The sequence below is a fragment of the Dermacentor silvarum genome, chromosome 5 (genome assembly GCF_013339745.2).
Source record: "Dermacentor silvarum isolate Dsil-2018 chromosome 5, BIME_Dsil_1.4, whole genome shotgun sequence".
NCBI lineage: Eukaryota > Metazoa > Arthropoda > Arachnida > Ixodida > Ixodidae > Dermacentor > Dermacentor silvarum.
The window spans coordinates 75,802,820-75,827,672 of record NC_051158.1 but is presented as its reverse complement, the minus strand read 5'-3'; the positions used below and the strand labels follow the sequence as shown (position 1 = coordinate 75,827,672).

At 46.2% G+C, this 24,853-nt stretch overlaps 1 protein-coding gene across 5 annotated transcripts in view; it reads right to left on the bottom strand.

The window, feature by feature from the left end:
- Positions 1 to 24,853, bottom strand: part of LOC119453494 (calcium-binding protein E63-1) — a 160,321-nt gene that overhangs the window by 26,817 nt on the left and 108,651 nt on the right. For all 5 annotated transcript variants that reach the window (XM_049668185.1, XM_049668186.1, XM_049668187.1 and 2 more), the window contains exon 4: positions 23,576 to 23,621. In XM_049668185.1, the coding sequence (XP_049524142.1) occupies positions 23,576 to 23,621 (46 nt within the window). The remainder of the gene's footprint in view (positions 1 to 23,575; positions 23,622 to 24,853) is intronic.

The following is a 24,853-nucleotide window of genomic DNA, read 5'->3' as shown; positions in this document are numbered from 1 at the left end:
GACAGCCTCCTTCCAGAAGCACTCGGATTGAAAGAGGATGGAAGCACATTGATGAGGGGTCAAGATAAGCAAGAAACTATTTAGAGCACTGGTGGAAAAAAATATGTGTATGTCACACGGTGGGGGAATCACGGAACACGAGGTTTTCAGCGGTGCTAACGAAGAACTCTGATCTCGTTTGCAACTTTTGCAACTATGGAGCACATGGCAAAAATGGGTCGTTTTCACCCAGAAACACTTCGCTCAACATATACTTGTGGTACTCGAACATACGCACCTCACGCATAAAAACGAGGGAATGAATGAGAAGAGAAACCGAGGAGCACGGCTTTCCTTAGGCTCAACGATACGACGCCAACATTTCATAAAGGCAGTGAAGGCACAGGGGAAATTTTTTGTTTTTAAATACGAAGCATTTCTTGGCAAACATTTGCCACTTTGACAGTATCTATCTATCTATCTATCTATCTATCTATCTATCTATCTATCTATCTATCTATCTATCTATCTATCTATCTATCTATCTATCTATCTATCTATCTATCTATCTATCTATCTATCTATCTATCTATCTATCTATCTATCTATCTATCTATCTATCTATCTATCTATCTATCTATCTATCTATCTATCTATCTATCTATCTATCTATCTATCTAGCCGCCTTCGTCTTGGTGCTCTCATGGTCGTTTCGTTACCTTGGTATGTACCATAATTGGCATAGGCTGAACGAGAGTGTATCACGAATATAAATGATAGGTCATGACATGAATGTCATGACATGCGTTTCATGTAGGTCACGAAACAGCCGCCCGCGTCTTGGCGCTCTCTGTGGTCGTTTCGTTAACTAGGTAGGTACCAAATTGGCGTAGTATGACAACAGTGTATGACGAACATAAATGATGACTCATGACATGAGTGTGGTGCGGGCCATGAAACAGCCGCCTAAAATGACAGTGGCGCAGCGAAAAAATAGTAACACTCAAAACCCACTGGAATGGGTTCGGACGTAGGAAATAAGTGAAGGAAACACTGAAGCATGGTAGTAGAAGTCATAGCCATGACCATGACTCAGCAAAAATGACATTGACTCAGGGAAAAAAGATTAACCCTCAAAAACCAATGGAATGGGTTAGTATATGGTACTAAGTGAAGAAAAGGCTAGAGGTTGATGGTCGAAGTCATAGTTATCAGCACGACTAAGGATTGCGCCTTAAGGTTGCGCCTTAAGGTTGAACGAGAGTGTATCACGAATATAAATGATAGGTCATGACATGAATGTCATGACAACGTTTCATGTAGGCCATGAAACAGCTGCCTACGTCTTGGGGGCTCTCATGGTCGTTTCGTTAACTGGGTAGGCTTCCTGCACACTGCTTCGCATAATATCGATTCCCACAGGGCGTGGGATCTGCCGGATTTTAAAACAAAGCTGTATATGTCTAGGCGAAATTGTATATGGTTAGGCGAAATTGTCTCTGCACAGAAAACTATCATCATCAGCATTGGCTCGTTCGTCGTCGTCTTCTTCCGCAGCTGACTCGTTGGTGTCCCTCGGGTTGCACTCGTGCTCGGCACGCGCTCGTGCCACAGCTCCCGCGTTCGTCGTCGCCGTCTTCTTCCACAGCTGGCTGCGTTTCCACTCATCATTCCGGCGTAGAATTTAGCTTCTCTTCTGCCGTCGTAATGGGGAGGCCGTGTTTACGGGGCTATGAGCCATTGCTTAAGAGGGTATAAGTAATTCATTGTCTTACGTAACGGACATATTTAATTTTGAAGCAGTTTAATTTCGATGAATCTCAAGCGGCAATGGCGGGCGAATGCTGCTATCCACGCCGTCAAGCAAACTCGAGACATCGAACGCAAGCGACAACGGGAGACTGCAGGCATACCGTCAGTAATGTCGTTCTCTCCGCCACAGCCGAACGTGTGTGCAACCTCATAATTGAGAAATGCTTTAATGAACCGTAGGGATTAACCCCGTGATAAACACCGGGGCCACACGTTTCAGCTTCGCCGGTTAACCATCTTCACGGAGTGGAAGGGCCGACGAATGTCTTAATACAAGCGTAGAAATGATAAGCTCAAGGCAAATGCTAGTGGACGGAGAAACAACTTGCCGCCGGTGGGAGCCCAACCGACACCCTCTGCACCTGCGCTGCGTTACCAATTGAGCTGCGGCGGCGGATGTTCCCTGGTCCACATTCCAGGGTATTTGTGCGCGTGTGCAACATCTCACCTGGGGAGTCACCACTCATCGCCGTGGCAGCGGGCTGAGAACATACCTTTAACGAATGGCGTCGCTAGTACGTGAAGGTTTAGGAGCAGACAGCTGACCTATAAACTTTTGTGTGCTACGTGACGGCATGAAACCTGCCGGAGTCGAGGACCTGGTAACGACAGTGGTAAAAACTACGACACTACGAAAATGACGACGCTGGTAAAAACTACGACAGAACGATGGCAACCGAACGACCACAAAGGTATCACGACGACGGAATAAGAACGAATGCAAGACGATGATTGTATGACAACGGCGTGAGAACGATTGCATAATCACGATTGCATGATGGCAGCATGATTACGGTGGCCTGATGACGGTGGGAAGCGTCAAAGGATTATGCTTAATTGAAAAGAGGCGTAAAGAGGCTAGATAGATACACATACAAAGTGGCTGTAGTTTGAGAATGATAATCGCAGTTCAAAATCGAAAAGAGGTATTCAGAGTGCTAGGCTGCAATAGACGTTTAAGACTTCACACGTCACGACATCTACAGGTTCCGAACTCGCCGCTCTTCACGCTGCTGTGGCATGCATTGGAAAAGAACCACCTAGCAAATGGACAATACTTTTGTTATTCGAAAGCAGCCCTCCAAAGCATGCGAGGTTTACGACGTGGAAATTACGACCAGATGGTGTCCCAAATAAACGAAATTCGCCGTTGCGTTTCTGAACAAAGACATGATATAATATTTCACTGGCTACCGGGACATTGTGGCATCGTTGGCAATCACCTCGCCGATGACGCTGCCCGACGTGCCCAGGCTGGAGCACCGACACTCCTTATACATTTATTGAGAGTAGACGCTGCAAGAGAGCTTCGCAATCTCGCGGGTACCATCACGTTGAGTTACTGGCATACTTCGCAGAACTCTAACCGTCGAATATAGATCCTCGACCCATCACTGAAACTGAAAATACTGACAAACTTTTCACGAGATGACGCAACAGTGCCGTGTGGGCTGTGGGTATACGAGTAGCATTCACTAACTCCTACAACTATCGTATTGGAATGACGGTGCCCCTCGCCTGATCGTGTAACCCCGTCACTCACATCTTTTCGAGCAATCTTGGTCTATTACAGCGATGGTCTTCGGCTCTTTCCTGCTCCCGGTCAGGGGTCTGTCTATGAGCGAACCCTGCACCGCTTACAGACCAAAACCCTGCTGTGATCTGGTGTGGCTCGGCATTTTCTGCCTAATACAAGTGGGCGCTGTCGAAATTGTTCACTAAAGCACTGTACAATAAAGTTTTGACGTTTATGTCAGCAACAGCAAAATGTTGGTGTACGTGAAGGCATATACTATACCCTATCTCACAAGTAACTTGCTGCACTACCGCAAGTACGAGATGTGCGCAGGCAGCATCCTTGCCCATCAGAATATAGTTATTGACGTAACCGTCTCATGAATGGCGGGTTTAGGGAGTTTCAGCATTTATTGATACACAATGCGTCACTGCGACGCGTGATACATCAGGTCCTCTGCGCAAGAACGTCGTATATCGTGAATTATTGTTGTGGTTACCGCTAGTAACCGTGATTACGTCGCAACATGGCAGCACCCATACAGGCCAGACCGCTCACTTAGATCCAAATTCACGCTTGTTACTTTATCAGCCTCCTCCCAGCAAGAAATAAATTTTCAAATCAGCCTTCGCTTAGTCTCGCTTCACGCGGACGTCAAATCATTAAGTATTGCGATTTTGTCGCTATTAATGAGATCAGCTGTTTGTTTCGAAGCTGGTAGGTCAAGATAAGCGGCCGGAGCCTTAAGAGTAGTTCGATTTCAACTTAGCAGCTGGCACCACAGCATTAGCGCTGGTAATGCGTTGATTATGCGGAATGCTCGAGTGGTCTAATTGTTCACACGTCATTACTTTACTATGGCGCTATGGTGAGGGGGTGATGACGGCGTGGAAGCAAACGCCAACTAGACGCCAAGTCAAACCGTACTATTGGGCTAGTTGGTTCAATATAGTCGCCAACAGCGGCAAGGAAGGCGAGGGACACAAAAGAAGACCGACACGTTCACAAGGTGCACTAACAACTAACGCTTTATTACTTGACGACGCGGAATAAGTGCTTGTTGACAAGAATGAATAGAAGGTACACATTGGTACAAGTATAATGAAAAAAAAAAACATAAATAATACAAGAATACTGCGCGTGTGTACCATATCCCGATAGGAAGGAGACATCCTTCTGTGATAACATAACAAAGGGTCTGCTGGGACATAATTCCCCTAGCCATTTTATCTCAAGACTTTCCATGATTTTAGTCAGCCGATTAGCATCTGCATAGAACGCTATTATTTTCCAAAGAAAGTGCGCAACCGGTGTCTCTACAGTGCGAAATAGAGTATCCATATATTGCGTTTGCGTGATATTGGCATAATACAAGTACATAAGTATGGTCGAAGACGCAGACGGCCTTTGTTTGAGACGCGTCGACCAGAGCTGCAGCTACCACAGGCGGTCGCAGGTGATCGCACGGGGTTCCGAACTGGCCGCTGAGTAAGTGGCCCTCAAAGTACCAGTTGGCATGAGTGGAGTGCCACCCATGACACATAATGCAACATAGTGCTACAACTGGACCCGTCGTGGTGGCGTAGTGGCTTGGGTGTTGCGGTGCTAAGCCCGAGGTTGCGGAATCTAATCCCGGCAGCGGCGGCAGCATTTCGATAGGGGTGAAAGGCAAACACACCCATGCATTGGGTGCACGTTAAAGAACGCCAGGTGGTCAAAATTAACTCTTAGTCCTTACTATACGTCGTTCATCGTAATCATATCATGGTTTTGCCACGTAAAACCTCAGAATTTCTTTTTTTTATTGCTACAAATAACAACTTCCCAAAGCATGCTAAACACATTCTTGGATAGGAACTGGGGTGGGTCCTTCCCCACATAAATTCTTTTACAGGAAAAGTAGCCTTGCGTATACCTCGCTCGAACTGACAACGTCGCATTTTACCGGCTCCACATGAGATGTCGGCTAGGAGTTTCTACTACTGCAGGGGTGAAGTATGACAGCGTTGTCCAGCACTGCAGCCTGCGTTGGAGACCCGAAGCGGCTTCACGACCTAGGCATCGGTGATGAATCATCACTAAGAACAGCAGCAATCAGGTCCCTAGTGATCTCCGACGGAAAGTGTGAGAAGTCGCTTGTAAATCATCGTTGTCTTTGATGTATAAGTTGCTCAGGTTCACTTACATCTGCGAAGATTTTCTTTTTCTTTTTTTGCAAATGTATCGCCCACGATGAAATGAGCGGTAACCATCAGTCAATGATTGTCAGCACTTTTAGAATTCTGGAAAACTATTCGCTTTATTGAAGGAATGATGCGTTCAAAGTGGTACGTTTGTTGCAACGAGAAAATTTATGTTGAATTTCCGTCTTAGTGCAGAACTCTGCAGAGGACACAGCCGTTAACCAGCGCATCCATAGCGGTAGTGTATGTGACTATACTTATACATATAAGCTGATCCGTCATTTGTGTATGCATAGCGATGGGAGCGCCGGCGTGGCAGCCAACTGCCATCCTCTTCTCGCGCTGCTGAAGCCCTCTGCCGCAGTCGCTACAGAAGGAAAGGGTAGCAGGAGAAGAGGAGGGCTGTCGTTCTCGAGTGCTCCATCCCAGCATCGAAGCCTTCAGACGTCCCAAAGATCTTGCGCGACATAACGCGCGTCTTTCAAAAAAGCTATATTGCCCCGTTGACGCCGGAAAATCAACGTCGCGCGACAGAAAAAAAAAGAAAGCATTGTCGTGCAATAGGTCCCGGACCAGTTTTCGTCGCAGAAAAAAAAAAACGAAGGGTATCGCTTGTCGCTACCCCAATGAGAGCGCAGGATTACGAGAAAACGGAGGGGATGAGGACGGAAACTGCTTTTGGTTGTAAACATCCGGCTAGCTATATTTCACAATGGTGCAGGGCCATACGGTCCCAATCCTACTGGCTGGGTCATTGCCTTCCGGTATATTTGCTTGCGTTTTGGGAATTTACACGGCGCTAGGTGTAAAGAGAACTCTGCAGAGAAAATGTGATGTACAGTAGATGGACGTTATGCGCACTCAGAAGACTGGATTAAGGTGAGCGTCTGTTTCCAGTGTTGGTACGAGCCGAATCGGGCTTTCAACGTGAGTACGTAGCATTTCCGTAAAGTGAAGCTTTTATCGCCTACCGTTCCATGGTTTCGCCTGGGTCGGTCTGTCGGTCGGTTGGTCATCGTTCACTGGTCGCATTTCAGCCGAGTAGATTCGGACTGACTTAAAAATAAAAAGGAAATGAAGCGCTTACGAGAGACGGGATTGGAACCCCGGCCCTTCAGCGCAGCAACCTGATGCTCTTACCATGGGGCCACAACTTGTCATTTTATTACATGGTAGTTATTGCATCATGCAATTTACTATATACGAGAAATGCGCAAGCACTAGGCAAGACATCATATATTGATGGCCTAGAAAGGACCTATAAATCCCAATGTGCGGACCATGCACCTACAGATAAACTACAAGAAGTATTGCACTTATAGCAGTGGTACGACAGACTGTTACCCGGAGGTGGTACCAGTCCGTTTAAACTCTGTTAGGTCATACATGTACTTTAAGTGACCAATCATTTGAGCATACTTAAATTTCGACAAAACTGCGCAGACAAATCGAGCATTGGCAAAGTGCTCTCATTATTTCAATTTATTGAAAAATTTGGTACGGTTTCTGGTGTCCAGATAAATTGGTCAACAATCTGAGCTCTTTGGTTTGATTTATGGGGACGCACACTGACTCACTATGCTTATATAGAACGGACAAGCCTACTACCTAAATGCCTTGGTGTTTCTTTCGATGCATGTAAGCTAAGTGCACATTACAGGCGTGAACTTGTCCGGCACTTCATCGCCTTGCGGTTACTTTTACTCCACACCGCCTGTCTATATTTCGTAGGGCAGCGGCTCGTAATGCGTTCTTAGCTATAAAAACACCATACGTACTGTAAATTCTTCATTTTCCCAGGATTTTTACCGAATATTCGATACTTGTATATGATCTTCTACATATGAGCCTATGAGGCGAGATATCTTTAGACACGTATGTGCTGGCGGACTTGGTCTGGTACATATATTTCTGCGACAGATTGTCGTTTCTTCTTTTTTCGTGATATTTCACACCAAATAATATGGCCTTTCAAGCACTTAAGTTGATCCACGCTTTACCAACCTTGGTTGTTTGATCTTTATATCCAGAGAATCCTTGCTTGTCGGGTTTTATGTATGAATTATATTTCATTGTGCCCTACCTCTTGGTTCGGTTTTCTACTGAATATCGCTACAGAGCGTCGACGAAACAACAGCATAAAAATTAATAATAATGATTTTCCGACCTCCCCTTTACCGTTATACATTCTCTGGTCGGCTAGGGCATGACGTACTTCAGCGAGTCCACAACAGGGCTTTATCGGCATGTAGAAAAAGGGTATTTCGTTAAATTGCAAAGCGATACCCTACCTGTGAAGAATTGGCTGCGTAACAAAGGCATTTTTATATCTACTGTGAACTGCCACTTTTGTGATCTACCTGAAACTACAGAACATTGCTTCGTAAGTTGTAAAAATCCAGTATTGTTTTGAGATGCACTCCAAAGTACTCTTAAGAAAGGCTTTATATTGAATCAGCATATCATCCGATACTTGAGTGCACCCCCCGAAGAAGACCTGCCAAGTTTTTTTCTAACTGGTACATAGCTTATGGAAGAGACGCATACTTGACCGAAACGGTGAGCCCATTAGACCACGACCACACGTACACTTCTCTTCTGCCAACACCAACAAGCTGTTCACGACGATCGCCGCATGTTGATGATTATGATTCACATACTATGGTTCATACCCACAACGTAAGATCTGGCAAGGAGCATGTCCGCTGATTGATTATGATGATTTTCATAGTCTGGCACACAACCGCAAAGGGGGATCTGACAAAACGGGGCGGTCACACGTTCTACCCTATGCCAACTAGCTTTCGAGATGATCGACGCGTGTTGATGATGATGATGATGATGATGAGGAGGAGGAGGAGGAGGAGGAGGATTTACATACAATGGCACAAACCCACGACGAGGGCTGACCAAAAAGCGGGTGGCCGTATTATGGTACTCGCCCACAACCGGTGATTGACCAAGAAGGGGGAGGTACACATGGTGCCAATGCAAGCTAGCTCTTTGAAATGATTGCCCCGTGTTGATGATTATGATTTGCTTACTATGGCACACACCAACAACGGGGGACTGGCCAAGAAGCGACCGGTACATTTAAAATAAATTAAAAAGAAATGCAAAACAAAAAGAAACACAAGCCTGTATAATTATGAGTCGGCATATTGCCTAGCGCTTGTACGCCAGTGCACACGGGCGTGCCAGTTCCCTTTAGGCCAAAGACGTAGGCCCAACATGGTGATAGCTGAAATTATAGCAAATTTCCTAACTTCATCACCCCACCCAGTTTTCTGCCGTCCTCGACTATACGCTTCCCGTCTCTTGGTATCCATTCTGTAACTCTAATGGTCCACCGGTTATCCACCGTACGCATTACATGGCCTGCCCAGCTCCATTTCTTTCGCTTAATTTCTACTACAATATTGGTTATCCCCGTTTGTTCTCTGATCCACACCGCTCTCTTCCTGTCTCTGAATGTTGAAATCAGCTAGCGCAAGACAGGGGTAATTGGAGAGCACAGGGAGTGGTCTTCGTCCTGCAGTGGATATAAATATAGGCTGATGATGGATTTATAGCTTTTCATTGACCGCTTCACGAAAGCTGTTTGATAAACGTTCTAACAGGTGCGCTAGATCTGCATAATTTTTTTTGTACGGTTGCGTTGGAGAGAACGTTATCATTCCAGCCTGTTGAAAAATGCATTGCTCAGCGAATAAGAACGCGGGTTATCCTGCGCTGTGTATATATAAGTGTGGTGCGTTGCAACTGGTGAGTACGATAGCAGTGCGAGCAGCAGTACTAGCAGTAGGATAAGAAATAATGAGTAGGGGAGAGCATTGGGCATTGGCGGGCGTATAATTTCCCATGCGGGGATGTATTTAGTCATTGTGGGTACGTAGTACGCGCGCTGTGTCCTGCACCTATATTTATTTTTAATGTTTCGTTAGGAATTCCAGGTATATGTCATCGTTCTCGAGAAGGAATATTTGCATCCTTTCATCCCTTAGCGTTCCAGGTCCTCAAGGCACACGCACTCACAATGTTCTGCACTAGTGAGTCACTCCGGTCGTTCACTAGCACTCGGAAGCTTGTAAACACTCGGGACCTTCAGTAATACCAACTTCTTTCTCGCGGTGCGTGGCTCAGCGTGGCAACAGTTTCAACGTATTCCAAGTTGTCAGATGTAGAAAGTACCTCCACGTCGTCGCCATTGTCGATCGAGGCAATGGACGTTAGTCTTTCTCCCACAACGTTTCCCGGCATCTCCCTCAGCTGACCGCGGTCACCGTCGACGTCCGTGTCGTCTAGACTGCCGGTGTAGTTGCCCGCGGGCGATCGACCGATGATGATAGTATGCTGGGCGTCGTCGTTACCGTGGTCGCCAAAGACGGTCGCCCCGACGACGGTCAGCAGAAGGGCCATCGCTACGAAAATGGCCGTGCCGTAGATGAGGTTGGCGCGTCGTTCGCGGGCCAGTTCGGCTTTCTGCTTCATCCGGGTGTCCCCGACAGCCAGAGCCTTGGTGAACTGCAGCGGGTTCACGCTGACGGCGTTTTTAGCCGGAGACGCTCGACTCTGCGGAGGACCCGCCATGATGGGCGATAGCAGGGCGGCAACACCGCCTCCGCCAGCTGAGACAACGGGGGCCGGCGCCGGTTGCAACTCGGGTAGATGGTCCACGTCCAGCAGGACGTCCAGGTTCGTCGTGGTTGAGTTATACGCCATGGGTGGCGGCTGCACTGGCGGTGGCTGAACCAGCGGTGATTTGACCGACGCTGTCGGGGCCGATGGAGTCGTGGGTTTGTTGGTCGCAGCCATCCCTTTACCTAAAGGCTTCGGTGCTACCGGACGTTTGCGCTCGTAAAGCACTCCGTGAGCGTATAGCGGTGATTTGTTGAGGTCAGCTGGATGCGGACGCAACCAGTATCACCGGCGACTGTTCTTCGTCTTCCCCTATTGAGTGGCGGCACCACGCGAACGAGGTCGCTGCTTTGTCGTTGCGAGCTTAGTAGTTAATATGTGGCTGATTCTCTTAAAGAAATTCATTTGCACTGAAAGAATCATTGTAAGTAAAACGGGCTGATATGTATGAACTGACGCATATTCCGGAGACTTATTAGCTGTGGCGTTATGTCAAACGCAGGAAGGAAGAAGATTCTACTTCTTCTTCTTCTTCCTTGGGTTTTACGAGCCAAAACCAGTTCTGATTATAAGGCACGCCGTAGTGGAGGGCTCCGGATTCATTTTGACCACCTGGGGTTCTCTAACATGCACTAAAACGCAAGCACACGGGCATTTTTGCATTTCGCCTCCATCGAAATGCGACCGCCGCGACCGGGATAGAAGATAATACGCGAGGAGAGAATACAAATATTAATGACATAGTCAAATACTCAGCATTGAAGCCTACCCGGCTTTGTATGTGTGTAACAATTAATACTCGTAGATCAAATTTCAATAACAAGGCAGAAATGGAGGTGTAAGAATAACTATTATTTTGGTATTTTACGTTCGAAAACTACAATCGGTTTATGAACCCCGCCGTAGCAGGGGACTCTTGATTGGTTTTAAGCACCTGTGGTTCTTCAACTCGCACCTATATCTATACCTACACCTATACCCACCGGAATGCAGTCGCCGTGGCTGAGATTGAACCCGTGACCACTAGATGAGCAGCGTAACGTCATTGCCACTGAGCTACTGCGGTGAGTGAGGTGCATAGCAAGATTATGGTAATCGGGGAGTTTGCGGGACCTGGAGGTGCCAGGCTTGGTATTTTCCACAGGTAGCGTACAAACCAGGCTGTGAGGAAGTGTTTCTGGTTCCGCCTATTGCTTATACGATGCTTTCAGTGCTCGAAAGCATGGCCAAGGAAGATTGTGTTTTGGTACTCTCAGGGAGTTATACCTCAGGTGCGGGATGAGGACACCATGGACCCATAGGTGGACCTCATGGAAGACTTGAATAAAGGCTACCTGACCAGCTATTCCAAAATTTGCAGACAGAAGATCTAATATGACTTGAAGAGAGATGTGTGCACCACTGGCGTAATGCCTATGCCCTCCCAGAATGCCGGAACCTGTTCTGCATCGAGAATCTCGGAGTTCATGAGGGGCATATTGCGTCTTCACATTTTTGCCTAAATGGTGTCCACGGCAAGCATTAGTTCTGACAGCGTTTTGTGCTAACTTAAAGTCGTGCTTACACGACCGTTTTGTTCGCTACTTCATGAATAATTATAAGAATAGCGACCCGAGCTGTTGCCTGTTCACTAAATTGCCACGCTTAGTTTGCCGCGCGGAATTGACGGCATGTTGTCCTAACGTCACCCTAGTCAATACATTTGTATCTAAGCCATTTCGCTACTGAGTTTGAACAATGTGGGCTCGACGTTTTCAGACTTATTGCGGATGGTTTGCTACGCTGTAATGATGAGCGGCAACTTTATCCAGCTGTGGAAGAAGACGGCGATGAACGCGGGAGCAGTGGCACGAGCACGAGCGCAACGCGAGGGGCGCCAACGACCCAGCTGCGGAAGAAGACGACGACGCTCGAGCCAATGCTGATGATGATAGTTTTCTGTACACGGGCGATTTGGCCTAGCCTTATATGATTTCGCCTAGACGTATAAAGTTTTGCTTTAAAACAATTTGTGATTTTAGAAACGGTGTCCTTGTTCGGCAGATTTGATGTCGCCTTGTCTAGTCTATGATCGCACAGAGTACCCAGGTTACCACGTGATCGCGAATCGCATTCCAGGAGAATGCTAACTCGCCGATAAATATGACCGGGCAACTTCGCCCAGGCAGCCTGATTATGTCTCTATAACATAAAGCTCTAGGTATCGGGCAGGTATGCCACATCAAGGAATCTCGCGGCCACCTTGTATGAACGTTTTTTTGTCTTCGTTTTTTTGTATATATTGCTCACAGCGTCATTATACGTTCATGGGACATCTTGTTGTCTCTTGTGTTTGACTAAACAGTCAAAAAAGCCTCGAAGGGCAGCCTCAAAAGACCGACTTGACGCTGTAGTCGTCGAATCATGCAAGTATAGGTAGTATCTCAAGTGACAAATATCCAAAGTCCGTGTGAAGACTGGCGACACATTGTCAGGCACCGAATAATAAAATACTTATTTATTTACGTAATACTTGTTTGAATTATTGATATTTATGTACTGATTATTTCACTATGATATGATTAGTTCATTCATTTATTTATTCATGTATTAACAAGGCGAACACTGTGGATAGTTACACGTATTTGTTAAGCCCACGCACTTCCTCATAAACGAAAATTACCATACTTTTCGGCAGGCAATGATTCCTTTGAATGCTCTGACATTCGGTTTACTGAGGATCGGTTACAATATATTGTTAAGCCAAATTAAAAACAATGGATTGAGGAACTTGCATTGGTTGTCGGCACCTTCCGGGGACTCTCGCCTATGCGTCGTGCATTGGCGCTGTCACGAGTGCTCAGTTTGGCAACGTCTCCTTGTTGGCGCTGTGGGCGACGATGGTGGTGCCGTTACGAAATCATCGCGCTTTTCCGCGTCTGTTCTCTTTTCTCCAAGAACAGCAGGAGAGGTAGGATGAACGTGAGCTAACGGCATAGCCTGTGATGGACGTTTACCGAATGGCACGTTTGGATGCAGTCTGAGCCACGTGTTCATGAGCCCTAACGGTCAATAAACTACACACGTGTCTACCACTTACCGCTATCCTAATATATCTCGGCCGGTGCGTTGTTTATCGATGTTGTTCGAGAACATATCGAGGGTGTCATCGGGAGTGGTGGCGAAGGCGCGGTTTGGTGATTGGGGGTTTGATAAGCGCTCGGCACCACGAGATCAAACTGGATCTCATCAGCATCAAACACAACAGGTCCGAGATTCAAAAGTAAGCACGGCGTAAAACTCGTTCTTTACAATCTGGATCAAGCACCCTGAGATAAGGACTCAGTTGGAGATTACAATACACGTAATTTTGGCTAAATTGGATGATTTGGCTTTATACATTGTCTAAGTTACAGCTTGGCCGCGACAGGCATGGTGATGGAGGCCTTCACATTAAAATATTGCACGTCGGGTAGTCCACCACGTGACCACCACGAAAAGCCAATGCCACTGACGAGCAAATCGAAGCTGCGACATCATCCTCGGGAACTTGTCTCAAACAGATTTAAATGCCTTTCTTTAGCACATTGGACTGCTTCCAACCGTGCTCCGACTCCGTTTGAAGTAATGCCGGAGTCCAGTAAAGATAGTAGCCGCAACAATTCTGGCTGCTCCTAGACAAATCAGAGAAACAACGTGACCACGGTTCTTTCCGGCCTCAGTCGCGTTCCCAGCTCGATGGTAACAGCGCCTCCGACAGCGCTGAAACTAGGGGCTCTATATCTTCTGAGTGCTCCAGCAGTGGGCTGTATATTTCATTAGTAGAAGTTTTCTGTACTTTTAGCTGATCACTTATAATGTATACTTCGAATTCATGCAGCGCTTTAAATGTTCTCCCACGCTACCTTTCTGAAGATAACTGATGTTCTTGTCAATTTTATACACGTGTCTAGAATCTTTCCTCTAAATCCTTATTTCTCTCTTGCAGTTGACATTTTAAGATCTACCCAACCATACCTAAAAATGTTTTCCTCTACGCAAATAAATAATTTTTGCCTGAGTAATAATGAACCTTGATGCTCTTTTGCATAATCTGACTGATGTACTTTTTCTCAGCTATGCATTTTCTTATTATTGTTTTATCTAGCTCATATATACTTTGATATTTACTGCAGCGTCGCACGCATGCTGCGAGGTAAAACTGCTTTGTACCGAATGAGATATGGGCCGCCATGAAGCTGTTAGCGGAAGCTTTGACCCACCCACAGTCTTCTGCATCTTTTTGATAAAAAGAAAGTGTTCTTTTCTATATATACTCTTTTCTATGTATACGGTGTACTATGCGCCGTTTATGTTAAAGTAGGGAGCTCAAACTAGTTGCGCTCGTGTGTCTCAGCCTTATTTCACCGTCGTCGTCCGTTTGTGCGCTTGAAGTTTTTGTCATGTCTTACCAACGCCCCCAAGCAGCCACATTATTGAACTCATCTATGTCTATTGCCTTCTGGCCATGGGTCTCACTTCGTTCTCGCAACAGCCTGCCTATGGTGAGGACAACTGCGTTGTCATCATTATAAACAGCCCGCCTACCTTTAGCAGATAACTCGAATTATTTCTTACGCTTTCAGTGACAATGCCGGAATGTTGCAACGCCATCAGTCAAAGATGCCTTTCTTGTAGGCCTGCATATGGCCATTGATCAGGGCGGTAACGTCTTCAAAATTATCCCGCCAAACGCCGAGCAACTATCCACAACACTGCTGCCACCGCCACTTCGAAAGATGTCCGCCCTCTTCACTTCTTATTCTGTAACCCTACCCCTTCCCACGGCGCTACCTTATCCGGGCGAGCTCATGATGTAACCGAAACAAACACAACGAGCGGGCGCGCATAAAACGCTAAGCAGGATGCATAAAAAATGAAGCAAGAAATGGAGGGGAGGAAACGGGGGAGAAGGAGGTGCGGTTTCAAGCACGCGTTCCTGCGCGTTACATACATGCGACGCGCGGTGTGGTGGCACGCGAGGGAAAGCAGGCCGGCGTGTCAAGATCGCTGATCCGATATTTCCGGTATACAAGCAGCCCGCAGTCGCCACCGCGGCCCAGCGAAAAGAAAACAGGTCGCGCGTTGCGGCAAAACATCCCTTCTCTATACTGCTGCGCCTTCTCTCCGCGCTGTCACTCAACGGGGCCCGATTTAGCGCTGCTGGCATGAGACCAGCCCTGTTGCCAAATACAGCTGAGCGTCGTCGCGAAGAAAAGACGCCAGCGAAAGAGCGCTGTAGTTGTATACGTGTTCCCCCGTCAGCTGAGTTCTTGTAACGCGCGTTTGTCACTGGTGCCCCCGTCTACGGCTACTACACAATTAAATTGCGGGGTTTAACGTCCTGAAAGAGCACGGCGGTTTGTGATTGAAGCGCCGCTGTTGAGGGCTACGGGTTAATTTTGACCACCTGGGGTTCTTTAACGCGCATCCAAAGCACGCTACACGAAAGTTTGTGCATTCCGGCCCCCATAGGGATGCGGCTGCTGCGACCGGGTTTGGAACACGTGACCTCCTGCTGAGCAGCGTGACGCCTTTGCCACTCAGCCACCGTGGTGCATATGCTACTGTACATTATCAAGCACTGGGTACCGGAGTGGACATGTTGTCCTTGCTTTTACCAGAAAGTGTTTTGTTTGCAGTCTAACCAAAAGCGTAGTGGACTAGCTTAAGCATCCAGTTCCGTTAAGAAACTTTTCGTTATGTGCGCGCTTCCGTTGTTAGCAGCATTTTTCTCTGGGTGCGGAGAGCGCAGGCGGGATGCCGCGAGCGCGAATTACGTGCTAGCCTCACGTGAAGAATGAGTCCTTGGAAGAAAACTTGGGAAAACGAAACGCACTGGTTGAATTGGTCTGGCACGTACAGTACCTTAATTTCCTGGCATTCGCCCGCATCAATGACAAATACGATCACACGTCACTGGACTCCGTGAGCGCAAAAGAATAACGGCTAATTAGTTAATACCGTTTGAAAGAATTTACAGAGCATTTTTGTCAGCAATTATTCTGGAGAGCACAGGGCAGTCAAGATTGTATTTCAGCTTGTTTTATGAAATGGCTGTGTCCGCATTTTGAACCTTGTGTACAAACGTACACACCATGGCTTCACTCCCACTTTCTTTGATGTAACTCAAGCAATGAAGCTTGCTTGCTATGTGCGCTGCAATAATTCATTTCGCTTCCATTTCTCTTATCAGATACCGAGAGACGCAGCAGGACTCTATCAACGCCTGACCCACGTCACCGCAATGGGGAAAAACTTTCTTGGCTATCGCTGGTGGCTATGTTTCTGACGCTGGCCTCTGAGATGACGCGTTACGAAGTGTGAGATATTCTTAATGAGTGAAAAAATTACAGGGATCTGAGAAGCTCTGTATTTTGTTACCATACGAACAAATAATTAATTTGTTATCGTAAGAAGAAACAGAAAATGAAACAAGAAAATGCCTACGAAATGTTGTTTAAGTGAGATGTATTTTTATCAAGTATATTTTTTAAAGTGTGCATACAGATGGGCTACTGAACGTTTACTTCTTCACATAAAAATGTTGACCTCGGAGGTCAAGGGAAGTACGAGATGTGTGCAGCAAGATCCGGGGTCTGCTTCCGAAAAAGCGACATATTCGTGTGCATCGCAACCACGAAGGGTTGCAAAACGACTGAGCATCCTTATGAACCAAAATGTCACCGTTCAAGCACTTCGTGTAGATGGTTAAACATCGGAGCTGAAACGTGAGACCCCGGTGTTCATCACTGGGTTAATCCGAACGGTTCATTAAACGGCGGCTTGGTGGGCTGCCGGATCTTAGCTACGCAGTTGCTGCTTGCGCTCGGCCACCCGGGCCTGTTCGTGTCCCCGGACTGCAGCATCGGCACGGCGAACACGAGCTCTCTCACTGCGCTGCTGTCGGCGCTTTTCTTCGTAACATGTCTGCTGTTCGGGAGTTCGTACGATGCGTGGACTACCCGTGTTTAAGTCGGAGAGAAACTGCGGCACGCGCGCTCGGCTGCGACGCAGAGGACGACGTCACTGACGGCGCAGTCAATGGCGCGCCTCTTTTCTCTTTTACGTGTGACAAGGGTAGTTCAAGGGCGCATTACAGGTCCCCGAGCCCACCACTCGGAGTCCACAGGGGTATGTGCTATTACGCTTGGACCGTTTCCGCACTATCGCCAGGATCAGCCCACATTTCTGCGCAAGTTGACCAGACGGATTTTGGTTTCGCCTAGCCATGCACAGCTCTGCCGTAAAAGTAGGTTTGAGTAAAGATGTCTTCATACATGAGGACGCCACAGAAAATGCATAATAATCATTCTACAGAGGTGAAATTGTTTTTTTTTTGTCACTCGGGGCACTTACAAAAACCATTAAGTGTAAAAATGCGGCAGGCAGCATACCCCTATTCCAGACTGGAAGGGTATGGTTCTCTTCTCGGGCATATAAAGGAAGGCTAGAAAGTAATCTATGCGAATATTGACGTCATTAGCGGCAAACCTTGACTGGGCGGCCAGCTCTGTCTCCTTGACGTTGTGCTCATATTCAGCCCCAGTGTTGGAGTTACATCTGTGGTCAAAGAAAAATGTGTTGCCAAGTACACAGGCCCAGTAGAAGGCTGTCAAGACATGCTTCACCATCGCAGTTCTTCAGAACGCCGAGGTTCGCTGATGCTCGCATCAGTACAACAAAGCTTCCACGGGCAACTCAAGGGACGGCTGGAAGCTAGGGTATCCGGATGTTGTCTTGGCACCCTCGCGTAATCGCTTCCGAGAGAGACAATAGAAAGTAGCAGTTAGGCAATTGCGAAAGATGTCCATGGGAGTGGGGGGGGGGGGGGGGGGGGCCTTTCATATATGCGCACGACGTGTCCCACAGGTTCAAGAGGACGACGGTGCGCACAACGAGTGCGCGCTTTTTCCACTCAAGCAAAATGTGCAGACTCCTGGATTTCGGATCAACCGAAAATCCGCCCAATTGTTCTAGGCACAGCGGCAACTGCACTTCGCGTCTTCTTCGACGTAGCCGACGATTTTGGGGCGTTTGTGCGGAGGCTCTGCAAACATTTCATTAAATACAATTTCGTACAGTACGTACGACTCATCCTCATCGCTGCTGCTGCTGCTGCTTTCTGAAGAGGAACTGTGCGAACTGTCGCTGTCGCTCAAAGCAACGAGCAATCCGGCAGGGTCGAACGACGCCATTTCAGAACTGTAAACAACGCCACAGGGTTACCAGACAGCGCTTGAAAAAGCGCTGCAAGCAACCGACGTACCCGATTGTTCCGGAAGTGACGGCGCCTAGTCGCTGGAGTTCCGGCGAAATCCGGCTCTATAAGACGGATCAACGCGGAGCGCTCCGTCGCGGAGCAAGTTGCCCCAAATCGCCCAGTGGAACATGCGATCTTGCTCTGGATCCGCCAGTGGAAATCAAATTCTCGGCCGCGGAGCAAAAAAACTTGCTCCAGATCCGCCAGTGGAATTTACTATAAGAAGCGTCGGAGAAAGTGCACCTCCAGTGCCATCGAAGTGGCCTACAACATTCCGCTGTCTGATATTGGCCGGTCCTATACTTATCATTGAGGGTCCTATACTTATCATTGATGCAGCGGCCAGCTGGCAGCTGCATCAATGATAAGCTGCGAGAGCTAGTGTCGGGGACATGTATCGAGCTATTGTCACGTGTATATATTATGCATTTTGATTTATCAGAGATATCGACAAGATAATTTACATTCAAGTTAAAAAGAAACGCACCCAAGATGGCGCCCTGTGGTACTCCGAATATCATACAGTATAAACTGGAACTAAAACCATTGACAAACACAGAATGCCGCAGTTCTTTTTTCAAGGTATGACCTTATGAGCTTAAGCAGATCTCCTGTTACGCCGTATGTGTAAGGTCTGCCTAAAATATCATGATCAATGCAGTCGATAGATTTGCTAAAATCAACAGAAAGGACGAGTGTGAAAATCTTATATCGAAAGATAATTTTTGTTTGAGCAAGTAACGCAGCTTTCGTAGAAAAGCCTTTCTAAAACAATTTTGCGAGCCTGTAAACATGCGATATTCAGGAAAAAAATCTGCAACTGCTGCACTATGTTTTGCTGGTGTTTTTTTTTTAAACGGGCAAAATTGATGTTGGATGATAGTTGCCCATGTCGTGTGTCATCCCGAATTTATGGATAACAATCACTTTAGCTAGGCTTGTATTCCTTTGTCACTTTGTCTGCCTGGAAAGACGCAAAAGAAAATCCAGAAGTTCGATATACGGTGCGATCATTTTTTTTGTTATTCGGAATTTTTAAAAATCGCCTGTGGCTGATACCATAATTCTTGTTCTTGAGCTGTATTATTCAAAGAGAATTAATAGAAACATATATATATGACTAGTTAACAAGAATTCACGAATTAACTTCCTAATTAATAATTACCTTATGGCACATATTGCAATTTACGAATTCTAGCCGGTGAGTTTGAAAGGCATATGCACTTAAAGGAATTTCTTGAAGGACATCAGTTTCTATATCTTATTTCCCAAAGCGTGGGCCGAAATACATGAGTGGTGCAGTTTCTTTTGTGCTTGAATGAATAAAAGTGCGTTTTCTTGAAATATTAAGAGGAACAACAGTGCATTTTTGGGGCGAGTTTGATGGTGCATTTATGCATCTCCAAACAGATGTGAGTCTGGAAATTATTTCCAGGTGAAAACACTTTGGAAACTCACCGTATATAATTTGCAAGTTGCGATGTGTGCCTTAAAGTAGTTAATTAAGAACTTGTAAGAAACCGAGGGGTCGCCGCGGAGCGCCCGACCAAGAGGACCAGCTCAGCAGGCTTTCAGAACGGACTGGCGCGTGCCGTGCTTGCGCCGCTGGCACGCGCCGTGCAACTTTATTCTCCTCGCCATCCGCGGCCGGCCCCAAAGCGCCGGCCGAGAGCGCCGACTTTAGCTTCCCCGCAGAGCAGCGTCGGTGGGCGCTACAAACTTAATGAGTGCATTCTTGCTAATTTGTTCTTGCGATTTTTCATGCAAGTAATGTATGCCTCTTTGAATAATGCAGTTCAATCACTAAAATTATGTAACCTGCAACTGGCAATTAAAAAAAATCCACAAAACTGAAACATGATCACCCCGTATATACGATAAGTGAGGTGGAAGGAGGTCATCTACAAGTTTAATTGATTATGCTTACAGACCCTCCATGTAATGCTGGAGCTATTTTTGGAGGTCATCAGCGTAGCAAAAACTTCGGAAGGGTTTGTAGGGCAAAGGAAAGAGGAGTTAGACGCCTCTACTGAAATCAGGCAGGTTGAATCTTTCATATGGTGCATTTTACGGATAACATTAAAGTCGTTTTTTAAACTATTCGCCAGTCCGACACCGTTTAAGGTTAAGCGTTTTTTGTAAGACCTCCTATAGCATTAGAAGAATCAGTCTTATTGAAGACTTGATTTATTGTTTTCGAAACTGCCTTCGCAGCACAGCGGCCACTTTTTTTCATACATTTCTGCGTAATATTTCTTGCCTGCTTACGCAGCTCTCTGCTTATGTGATTTCTGAACGTTTGAATTGTGCTGAGACTAACCAGGTTCCTGCTAGAAAGAAATTATCCTCTGTATTTTTTATATTTTATAGAGCAACGGGGTAAGGCATGTTTTTTAAAATTCTTTTAAGGTTAGTGCTTTGTGGCCTACGGCAAACATGCATCATAGAAACTTGTATAAGAATTCTATGCTTCATCTGCACTGCTATGAGCATACATTTCGGACCAATCAGTGGTTATCATTATTTGCTTAATTTAATAAAATTTGCATTAGTAAACGATTGATAAGTAATGACTGCCTATTTAGTGGGCACAGAAGGTTTTTAACCTACACGAAAATTGGGGCAGTGGTCGCCAATGTCGGATGGCAATCTACCAGCACATTCGAATGCACTGTCTGCGTTCACGACGTATGAGTCTATATTGTGGTTCGATTGTAAGCAGTAACACATGTGGGTGATACTGTCCTATGTGTAAAGACACTGGATTCAATTAGGTTGCTAAGACCAAGTGATGCAGAATTGTCTGCATGCACGTATTTAATAAAATCTCCTGCAAAGACCACAGTATAGCAGGCAATAAAACAGAATTCTCGAATATTGTTACATGATGCACAAAAACAAAACAAAAAAGACTGGTCACTGTTTCCACTCGGTGGCCCACAAATAACCGATAAAATACATTGATACAATGTATTGTGAGAACTTCACAGTCAATTGCTATAACTGAAAATTCATCAACAAGTTCTCATGTGTTGCAAGACTGAACATAGACTGCCAGTCCAGAACCTCTCCCCCCCCTCCCCCCGGGTTCCCCTGTTGAAGAAAAAGCGTAAGCCATATTTCATTGCAATAAATCGTTCTCTCGTTAGCACCATGATTCAGCAAAAATAAAACAATAAAAAGGTGAAGGTCATGTGTGAGCTGATCCAGTAGCTCGTGTTTATGCGTCATGGAGGTTGCAAGGTTGCGAACAAGTCTTTCTTTTTCATACAGGTTGCCAGTTCACAGGAGTAGGTAGCAACATGACACTGTACTGCAGAATCGCTGGGTCTCTTTTGATCTCAGCAACACAACCATTCTATGAAAGTATGAAAACATGGCATGAAAACGGGAATACGCGCGAAATATACGAAGCTTACAGGTTATATAGCAAGGAAAAGCGTAGCATGCGTGTACGTACCCCTAAATTATTCTTTTCCAGCGAAGCTGTATATGGCTACCGCGGCAAATTTTCTGCTTCCATGCGTGTACACGGTCGCGTCGACAAAGAAACATTTTCGTCTACAGAGCTATTGTACTTCTGAGTTTCCGCGTAACAGAATTATGTTTTCTCGTATGTTGAAACTACAATCCGATGCTATCACGTTTGCAGGTTGCGTGTAAGTCGTACTTTACAAATTTTGTGGCCCACTTTACTTTGAGAAATTGAATTAGTTTAATAACGCACTTGGGCCAGGTGGAGGATCTACTAGAATGAGGATATCTGCTGCACTTCGGCCGTGACGAATGTGTGCACGCGATGTATCTGTCCTTGGTGAGTTGGCGCTCTGTCCGTTGCATCGGTCGCGCAGAGTGGGCGGCGACCGTAATCGACATCAGGGCAAGGACTGTCAAAAAAATCACAGCATATCCACGGGGTGAATGATGATGAGTGGGCGAAGCTCCGGAGGGAATCATCGGATCTCCCGCTTAAGGGGACGCTAGCACAAACGCGTTAGAGACGTGCAGTACTCTCTAGTAAGGGGTAGCGGCCACAGCGTCTTACGCAGCCATTTGCCGACGCCATCACATGACTGCTGAGAGAGTATACCCCCCGTATTCATAAACGCTCCTCGACTTGAACTTGACTTGCCACCGCCTTGGGCAGCGCGTTCGAAACGCGTTGAAGGTAAGGCGGAGAGGCCACAGCGTCTTACACCAGCTTCTTACACGGGCCGTAACGCGCTAGCACAAACGCGTTAGAAACACGCTAGAAACGCGGCCTTTCGTTAATGTTGGGTATTTATTGCCATCGTGGTGCTTGTGTCTATGTGTGCTTCGTGGCGTACTGGGCTAACGACGCGCGCTCGGAAGCGAGGGGTCCCTGGTTCGATTCCGCGCTACGGACACAACTTCGGAATTTTTTTTCTCAGACTGGTTACACACTACTACTACGACGAGGGACGAACGGGTGCCGCTTTAAGGAGCTTCGCCCCTAAAATTACAGTGACGGTCAGTTCGTGAACAGGGGTTTCGCGCAAGCATATATGGACGCCGTTAACGTGCATCGCGGCGTCGAAGCGCCAGCGGAAAGGGCGCGAACTAGGTCGTGGACGCTACATTGATCTCGGTGGTGCGACGGCTTGTGGTGGTGGCACTCGCGTAACGTCGGCGACAGCTTCGCGGTACGTCCACTTTCACAGGTTGGAATGGAAGCGGAAATTTTTTTATAAAGAGGTCAAATTTTTTTTGTACGCATGTTCACTTGCGCGGCTATATTAGTGGCACTTGATGAGAAATCACATCTAACATCGCTGTCGAGATTTTACTGCCTTTTTTCTTTCCCCCTTTCTAGTATACTTAAATTTCGCGCTAATTAACGTTGCTAATTGAATTGTAGTTACCAACAAGTAACGTTGGTTGTAGGTCAGCGCTTTGTCACTTGTCTGCTTTTTTTTTGTCCCGTGCTTTTGAGCTGTGGGAGGTCAGATGAATTTTGGCGGCGTCTTCATATTGCTGTGATGAATTTGGCTTCACGTTAGTAATTTGCAGGGCTGCCGTTAATGGACGAGTAATCTTTAACGTGTATTAATCTTTATCTTTATTTTTATAAGATTGCGTGCAAAGTTTGCTACACTTAAGAATAAAGCATAATTCTCATCTGACGCATGCGATAAGCCAACTTACCTTTAAGCTGGGAATCCTGTAAGCCGGCTTGTAGGCATTCTCTACCCTGAAAACGAAAAGAAATACTTAGTCAAGAGGAATGATGAAATTAAGAAGTGGGCACCAAATGGGCGAAGAAATATAAGCTGCAATATATCATCGCCGAAAATGCGTAAATCACGAGATCAGTAGGCTTAATTGTTAGTAGACAATTGTGCAGTAGGCAATTTTGGAAGACTTCAAAACGTTCCGATATTTTTTTTTTACGTTAACGATCGGACTGCCCAGTGGGTGTCTTCGACGCTTATTACTACATGTTTTTAAATAACCTGGTACTCCGTCCCAGTGTTTCCCCCTTTTTTCTGACTAATCTAAACAATTAGGAGCATTACGCTGCCAACATGCGCACTGCAATTCACAGAACACGGGAACGATGGAGACACGGGCGCCAGTATTAGCGTGAGGAGGGACATCTTGTGGTGGTTTATTCAACCGCAAAGAGTGTGAAACATTTCTGTATTTCGTGCAGTTGTCGTCATAGGATAAGCAAAGAGGCACCAATACATAAGTAATTGTGTGGCTGCAGACACCGTTAGGACAGCTGATAAGTTGCATATAACCTCTTATAAGCTAAGCCAATTTGCAACCTTAAGTTTCCTAAAGGTGCAAAAAGATCTACAACTCACACTTTCGACTCGTAAAGGAGGAAACGGTGTCTGTTATAAACCGAAAGCACCCTTAAGGGAGTAAATCGTTTCACAGTGCACAACCCCTCAGTTATTGAAGTCTGTTCTTATTATCAACCAGTCTGTTACAATTGACTTGTTTAATCAGATTTTGCGGACACATGCTCCCATCAGCACCTCCATACACATGTATTGGGTCCATTTCTCCGGTTTGTTCAGTTAAAGTTGTCTTTTGATTTCTTAGCCACATGGACAGATGATCGCCTTCACTTTTATATTTTGCATTGTCACGTAATATGGCGGCATTTGAAAGGCAAGATACATTCATTCCTCGTCATCGGGGATGATGGGGAATGAATGATGTTTTAGACAAAGTACAAATTTTCTTGAAAACCGGTGGCCACGAAATTATTTCACGTTTGACATACGACGTCGAGGGTATCTAGCTTTGAGTTACACAAGGATATTTTATCTTAGCATGCCTGGTTTAACTTTTAAGATAACGAAAGCCGTGGATGCATGGGGGTAGAGACAGGGTCTAAAGTGGATAATAGCAGTTATGCTTTCAGGTAGAAGTCAATGATGCAAAAGGGCGCCATGAACGCTGTTGACT